Here is an 8,065-nt window from a genome sequence, read left to right on the forward strand (position 1 = left end):
TATATATATATATATATATATATATATATATATATATTACTTTATTACTATAACTGAAGACATTCATGCGTCTAAACAGAGAAATTGCTCCGACCTGTGATTGGAGGATAAAAATAGACCCCGCCCACTCCCGCCGCCTACGCTATTACTATTATGCTATGACCGGTAGGAACGTGTACTAACTATCATATGGAGCGAACGATTTGTGTTACATTTCTATAATTTCTAGCTGTTATAGACACATGTCTTAGCCTTAATCTCTGTGAATTTTGAGTCTATTGAAACATGATTAGTCTAATTAATTAGCAAATATGCACGCGCGGTATCGCTCATGGGCTAATACACGCGTGGCTATGAACGGTGAAACGAAACGTGACGAATTCTATTTTTATCCTCCAATCACAGGTCGGAGCAATTCCTCTGTTTAGACGCATGTAACTGAAGTTGTACCTGCATATTGCATGTCTTTCCAAATTTTAGTGATTAAATATAAATGAATAAAATCATAAAAACCAGGTATAATCCTAAACTATAATTGTTAGCTTTTATAAATTTTTTTGAGAATCATTATCAATAAAATGCAAATAATTAAAAAAATATCACTGATATCAGAGCAACTTCTATTGCTAACAATAAGAGTTCCAGCAGGAGCACGCACCTAACATGAGGTTGCACCACTAAAACCAGGTTACGCAAAAATCACCGAAGTGTCGTGTCTTATTATACTTAGTCTATGATATTACTCCCTAAAAATGTTACATGCCAACTTATAATCGAAAACCCAACGATAACAACAAAACTATTACGATGTATGATAATCACGGACGTTATGATTAGGGCATAGTGAATTGCTGTTTAATTAATTACATGCCTCGATTTTTTTTCCATATTTGAGCTAAACAGATTGTTATACTAATATGACTGCTTTTAGTATTGTGAAGTTTAGTATTATTTTTATTGTCAAGATTTTAAACCGGATACCCGCTCCAATCCAGACGCACAGGAATCGGCGGTAATCGCACATACGCCTCATCCCATTCTGTCAGAGGCACAAAATAACATTTTCCACACGGAGTGTGTCTAGTCTTGAGTACTTTTCCGAAAGGTTCGCGTACGCATGCAAACGTATTGTTGGCTGGCAAATTTGCATACAATGTCAATATGTTGTGCACCGCCATGAAGTAATAATGGTAGTATTCAATAGTCATTGGAGTCCGATCAAGAAAATCCCTAGTAATCCAGGAATTCATAACGACATTCTGGCTAGATATATACGGAAGGAACGGATCAGTGTCTGCAGTTATATTTATCATTGTCAGCATCCAATGTCTGAATTTCCTCCACATACTCGGCATGGGAGCGTAACCGCTGGTCGAAGAAAAGCGATAAAGAAAAGCCGTCTGATCCTCACAAACCGTACAGATGGGGTCGCGGAGCGTCAGGACCTTTTCTCCAGCTACTAATGTTTCCCTGGACAGCGTAACGCCTCCAACCTCACGATGACCGCTGTAGGCGATAATGGCGGCTTTCAGCCACCGGTAGTAATACGGTGAGAGACGTAGATCGTCTTCTAGTATCAGTCCGTAGTTGCCGGGAGAGTCGTCTGGGTTCCAGCAGTCTAACCATTGCGCGGTTACGCCGACGTTACGCGAGCGCACTGTCAACACTTTCTCACCGTGCGTGAACTGGAATCGTTCGGCCACCCGCACGGTCTGTCGATGTCCGGATAGCTCGTCACCAGCCTTCGCTCCATCGATGCAGATGTGCAGCGTGATGCTGTCGTGATCGTACTCCGCATTCTCCAGTGATTGTAGCAGACGCGACAGCGAGCCTGGGTCATTGTACGTGAGTACTGTCACCTCCATGTGAAAACTATCTTTTTTACATGTTTCGGAGTATCGCAAATATTTTTTATAGCCATGACTTATATAGACATGCAGTAATTCAATCACAATTATTGTACATAATATAGTTCGTAAGCTTACCAACTTCAACACAGCCAACCTTGCACGCCTCATAACGCCGTACATACCTATACAAGCCCGATACGACAGCAGTCCGTACGCAATGCTACGGTGTTCAAGTCAACAAGCACTCAGGGCACACATATTGCAGCAGAATCTGAACAATTTTACCGAGGTTTCGCAGTCGACATAACTTGGAAATTATAAAATGCGCTGCTTCTCTATGGATTCCAACCCGATGACGTTCGACCCAGCGATCTGTCTTCCTATCCATGACATCGGTCTGACACGCGTTCCGCCCGCATCAAGCGACCCTGCGCGGGTGAATGACCATACGTGGACACGCATGACGCATTAAAATAACCTTTCGCTTTGGTGAGACGCAGAGTCTGTACCGGTTTCCGCGAAGTTCTTGTTGTTATGTCAATAGTTGCGCTTCGCTACTGTCACGATACAAGCTTCAAGGCCTCGGTACAGAATCCGAATAAATGCGAAGGGAAGTGGCTATAACACTACCGGTCTTCAATTCAGTTAATCGCAATAACTGACGAGAAATTGCTGCAGTATCTTTAGCACTTTTTTCTGTCATTTGAACTACATCTTGAATCAAATCAATGGAGCGCGCATGTTTGCCTGTGTTTAGGTTGGTTATAGGATCGTGGCGCCATGCTGCGAGCAGTGTGAATCGTGTAAATCAGATGTAACCATGCACACATGCCGCGGGCAGGCCCTGTCCAGTTTGAGCGTATGAGATCGGCCGAAGAAATAATATATCCTCGCTGTCCAGCGCGACGAACGACCTGAGCGTCACTTCTATGTACATTAGCTTCAGCCGATCTCATACGATCAAACGGGGGAGGGGCGGGCCGATGGCACGTGTGCATGGTAAAATCGGATCTACAAAATTCACTTTTCTCGCAGCATCCCGCCACGTTTCCCTGCCTATGCTAATGTACATAAAATGGCGCTCACATCATTCGTCGTCCTGAACAACGAGAATAAGTTTCTTCTGCCGATCTCATACGTTCAAACTGGTGACGGGCAAGCTAGCAGCACATGTGCATGGTAATATCCGATCTGCAAAATTTTAGTGCTGCTCTAATATATATATATATATATATATATATTATATATATTACCTTATTACTATAACTGAAGTTGCACCTGCATATTGCATGTCTTTCCAAATTTTGGTGATTAAATATAAATGAATAAAATCATAAAAACCAGGCTTCTTTTCTTTTTTTTCTTTTTTAATATAATCCTAAACTATAATTGTTAGCTTTTATTGATTTTTTTGAGAATCATTATCAATGAAATTTGCATACTTAAAAAACAATCACTGATATCAGAGCAACTTCTATTGTTAACAATAAGAGTTGCACCAGGAGCACGCACATAACATGAGGTTGCGCCACTAAAACCAGGTTACGCAAAAATCGCCAAAGTGTCGTGTCTTATTATACTTAGTCTATGCTATTACTCCCTAAAAATGTTACATGCCAACTTGTAATCGAAAACCCAATGATAACAACAAAACTATTACGATGTATGATAATCACGGACGTTATGATTAGGGCATAGTGAATTGCTGTTTAATTAATTACACGCCTCGATTTTTTTTCCATATATGAGCTAAACAGATTGTTATACTAATATGACTGCTTTTAGTATTGTGAAGTTTAGTATTATTTTTATTGTCAAGATTTTAAACCGGATAGCCGCTCCAATCCAGACGCACAGGAATCGCAGGTAATCGCACATACGCCTCATCCCATTCTGTCAGAGGCACAAAATGACATTTTCCACACGGAGTGTGTCTAGTCTTGAGTACTTTTCCGAAAGGGTCGCGTACGCATGCAAACGTGTTGTTGGCTGGCAAATTTGCATACAAAAAATGCGCCATGAAGTAATACTGGTATAGTATTCGATAACAATTGGAGTCCGAGCTAGAAAATCCCAAGTAATCCAGGAATTCATAACGACATTCTGGCTAGATATATACGGAAGGAACTGATCAGTGTCTGCAGTTATATTTATCATTGTCAGCATCCAATGTCTGAATTTCCTCCACATACTCGGCATGGGAGCGTAACCGCTGGTCGAACAAAAGCGATAAAGAAAAGCCGTCTGAGCCCCACAAACCGTACAGAAAAGGTCGCGGAGCGTCAGGACCATTTCTCCAGCTACTAATGTCTCCCGGGACAGCGTAAGCCCAGCATCAAGCGACCCTGCGCGGGTGAACGACCATACGTGGACACGCATGACGCATGGTCAGTCATATGTGACCTCCACTGTTTATGGTCAGCTATATACGTGGACACGCATGACGCATTAAAATAACCTTTCGCTTTGGTGAGACGCAGAGTCTGTACCGTTTTCCGCGTAGTTCTTGTTGTTATGTCAATAGTTGCTCTTCGCTACTGTTACGATAAAAGCTTCAAGGCCTCGGTACAGAATCCGAATAAATGCGAAGGGAAGTGGCTATAACACTACCGGTCTTCAATTCAGTTAAGCGCAATAACTGACGAGAAATCGCTGCAGTATCTTTAGCACCTTTTTCTGTCAAACTACATCTTGAATCAAATCAATGGAGCGCGCATGTTTCCCTAGCTGTGTTTAGGTTGGTTATAGGATCGTGGCGCCGTGCTGCGAGCAGTGTGAATCGTGTAAATCAGATGTAACCATGCACACATGCCGCGGGCAGGCCCTGTCCAGTTTGAGCGTATAATTATGAGATCGGCCGAATATATATATATCCTCGCTGTCCAGCACGACGAACGACCTGAGCGCCATTTCTATGTACATTAGCTTCAGCCGATCTCATACGATCAAACTGGGCAGGGGGGGGGGCCATGGCACGTGTGCATGGTAAAATCTGATTTACAAAATTCACTTTTCTCGCAGCATCCCGCCACGAGAAAATTCTTCTGCCGATCTCATACGTTCAAACTGGAGAGGGGCAAGCCTGTAGCACGTGTGCATGGTAATATCCGATCTGCAAATTTTTAGTGTTGCTATATAGTATATATATATTACCTTATTACTATAACTGAAGTTGTACCTGCATATTGCATGTCTTTCCAAATTTTGGTGATTAAATATAAATGAATAAAATCATAAAAACCAGGCTTTTCCTTTTTTATTATTTAATATAATCCTAAACTATAATTGTTGGCTTTTATTAATTTTTTTTGAGAATCATTATCAATGAAATTTGCATACTTCATTGCATATAATTTGCAAACAATCACTGATATCAGAGCAACTTCTATTGTTAAAAATAAGAGTTGCAGCAGGAGCACGCACCTAACATGAGGTTGCGCCACTAAAACCAGGTTACGCAAAAATCATCGAAGTGTCGTGTCTTATTATACTTTAGTCTATGATATTACTCCCTAAAAATGTTATGCGATGACGCGCAGGTAGAGCGCATTCTGACGCTCGGTCCGAGCGCAGACGAGCCGCCCGACGAACCGATGGAGTCGTCAAGACGCAGCCGCGGTTGAACTGGTAGTTGTAGCGACAGGGGTTTAGCTGGAGCTGTGTTTCTAGTTGTGGGTATGGTTGTAGCTGTAGCTGTGGCTGTGACTGTGGGTATGGTTGTAGCTGTAGCTGTGGCTGTGGCTGTGGGTATGGTTGTAGCTGTAGCTTTAGATGTAGCTGTGGCTGTGGGTATGGTTGTAGCTGTGGGTATGGTTATAGCTGTAGCTTTAGATGTAGCTAGCTGTAGCTGTGGTTGTAGCTGTAGCTGTAGTTGTAGCTGAGGGTATAGATGTAGCTGTAGCTGTAGACGTAGCTGCGAGTATGGCTGTAGCTGTAGCTAGATGTATCTGTAGCTGTAGCTGTGGTTGTAGCTGTAGTTGTAGCTGTAGATGTAGCTGTAACTGTGCTGTAGTTGTGGTTGTCAGCTGTAGGCTGTATATTTTTTTTGTTTTGTTGTAGTGTGGGTATGGCTGTAGCTGTGGTTGTAGCTGTAGCTGTAGCTGTAGTTGTGGTTGTAGCTGTAGCTGTAGTTGTAGTTGTGGGTATGGCTGTAGCTGTAGCTGTAGTTGTAGCTGTAGCTGTAGCTGTAGCTGTAGCTGTAGCTGTAGCTGTAGCTGTAGCTGTGGTTGTAGCTGTAGCTGTAGTTGTGGGTATGGCTGTAGCTGTAGCTGTGGTTGTAGCTGTAGCTGTAGCTGTGGTTGTAGCTGTAGCTGTAGATGTAGTTGTAGCTGTAGTTGTAGCTGTAGCTGTAGTTGTAGCTGTAGCTGTAGTTGTAGCTGTAGTTGTAGCTGTAGCTATAGTTGTAGTTGTAGTTGGAACTAACTAACTATTCGCGGAACTAATTAAACAAACCAAGAAGACCTCTGAATACGCTGCTAATTGGTTGGTGTCCTAGTGCTGTTGTTAAATGCTTCTAGTTCCTGTTGCTGTTGACTGTTCCCAGTGCTGTTGTTTATTGACGTTGTAGCATGCGTTTCGAAAACTGTGGTTTTATAATATTAAACCAAATAAATTCGCCACATATTTTGTGCACGTGCTTGTTCATATGTGGTTTGTATAGCGGTTTGGTCGTTGTATGCCGCGTAAGCAGTGTGCTTATGCCTGTATAAGTGCGAAAACGTCTGCCACATAAGCCGAGTAAACAATTCCTAAATATGAAGTATTTCTGAACCTGTAAGTCGGTGGCGCGGTATATGAATTTCATATTCTGCGCCACCGACTTACAGGTTGCGTTATGTGTAACTCCGGACGTTGTTTTCAAGTAATGCACGCCACGCCGCTGCCGTGCACGAAAACCAGGAACAGTAGGGTAAAACTACGTCTAACTCGTCAATTCGCATAAGTCGTCACGGAAGTCAAAGTCCCGATTTTCTCTCATAGTAAATTCATTGGAATAGCCCCGCCTAACTCGTCATTTATAAGTATGAAATATAAGTATCGTAATAAAACTAACACAATACTCGCGTGCATGTACATACGCGATGATAAGCCGGTATAGTCCCCGGTACAACTATTATACCCGATAACAATAATAACTCAATGTACGTGTGCACGGCGCTCCCTCTTTCGTCTCCTTCCTCTTCTTCTTCCTCTCCGTCTTCCTCTTCGACTTCTTCTTCTTCTTCTACTTCTTCGTCTTCCTCTTCGTTGTCTTTCTCTTCGTCGTCGTCGTCGTCGTCGTCTTCTTCTTCTTCTTCTTCTTCTTTTCCTTCTTCTTCTTCTTCTTCTTTTCTTTCTCCGTCTTCGTCTTTGACTTCGTCTTCGCCTTCGCCTTCGTCTTCGCCTTCGCCTTCGCCTTTGCCTTCGTCTTCTTCTTCTTCTTCTTCTTCTTCTTCTTCTTCTTCTTCTTCTTCTTCTTCTTCTTCTTCGTCCTGGAACGACTCACGTCCTCTCTTCGTACAGCAGGGACGACTCAGGTCCTATCTTCGTACAGCATGGACGACACACGTCCTCGTTTGCGCACCGCGTTTCTACACGATCATATCGGCAAAACATCCGACGTTTCCTTCGCTTCGTTTCAGCTTCGTTTCATCTGACTCTCAGGGCACGCTCAGCGTGCTAGCCAGGTGCGTGACCTCGCCACGTAGCTCCGAGGCCAGTTCGTGCAAACCGGCTAACCGTGACACACACCACCGACAACCTGGAACTGTCCTCCGCTTTTAACTTTCCTCGCAACTTCTACCCAAATGCCTTAGACCATTTCGCCTACCTGCTCGTCCAATGCGCACGCCGGACTACCATATACCTTGCCTCGACTAGTGGTGCCCCCGGACGGCCCGTCCTTTCACCGCAGGTGTCATTTAAAATTTGTAGCGGCACGCTCCCCCTAGTGGCCATTAAATACAAAACATGGAATTACATTAGGGGAATTAGCTTAGTCTGAATTCGTGGGCAACAGTGACTGACTTGACACAGCGTTTGCTGGTAAGCATGTCATCTTTTGGGCTATGTGAAAGCGCACGAAAAAACTATAATAGCAAACTCAATAAACCTAATTACCTCAATGAACTACTGCCGCACGCATTGCCACTCACGATGTTCTACTCGTTCGATGCCATCGCAAATCCATTGGTTGATCAAATCACTGTGCCTCAAACTCCTCAATGACGCCCCAG

At 43.3% G+C, this 8,065-nt stretch overlaps 1 protein-coding gene across 1 annotated transcript; it reads right to left on the reverse strand.

The window, feature by feature from the left end:
* Positions 1 to 266: 266 nt before the first annotated feature.
* On the reverse strand, positions 267 to 7,787 carry LOC106807101. The gene is made up of 6 exons (XM_014809355.1): positions 7,696 to 7,787; positions 7,264 to 7,342; positions 7,120 to 7,215; positions 5,442 to 5,651; positions 1,986 to 2,070; positions 267 to 1,831 (listed from the first exon to the last, which is right to left on the reverse strand). The coding sequence occupies exons 1-6, from the start codon at positions 7,785 to 7,787 to the stop codon at positions 969 to 971; spliced, it is 1,425 nt and encodes a 474-aa protein (XP_014664841.1). The 3' UTR covers positions 267 to 968.
* Positions 7,788 to 8,065: the final 278 nt, after the last annotated feature.

The sequence above is a fragment of the Priapulus caudatus genome, unplaced genomic scaffold (assembly GCF_000485595.1).
Source record: "Priapulus caudatus unplaced genomic scaffold, Priapulus_caudatus-5.0.1 Scaffold196, whole genome shotgun sequence".
Taxonomy (NCBI): domain Eukaryota; kingdom Metazoa; phylum Priapulida; class Priapulimorpha; order Priapulimorphida; family Priapulidae; genus Priapulus; species Priapulus caudatus.

Excerpts from the sequence above, each read along its gene's own strand:
- LOC106807101 (XM_014809355.1), bottom strand. The coding sequence starts at position 7,787 with ATGGCCACTAGGGGGAGCGTGCCGCTACAAATTTTAAATGACACCTGC. Across the intron at positions 7,216-7,263 it reads AGAAGAAGAAGAAGAAGAAG|GCGAAGACGAAGTCAAAGAC; the intron begins AAGAAGACGAAG and ends ACGAAGGCGAAG. Across the intron at positions 5,652-7,119 it reads AGAAGAAGACGACGACGACG|CTACAACCATACCCACAGCC; the intron begins ACGACGACGAAG and ends CCATACCCACAG.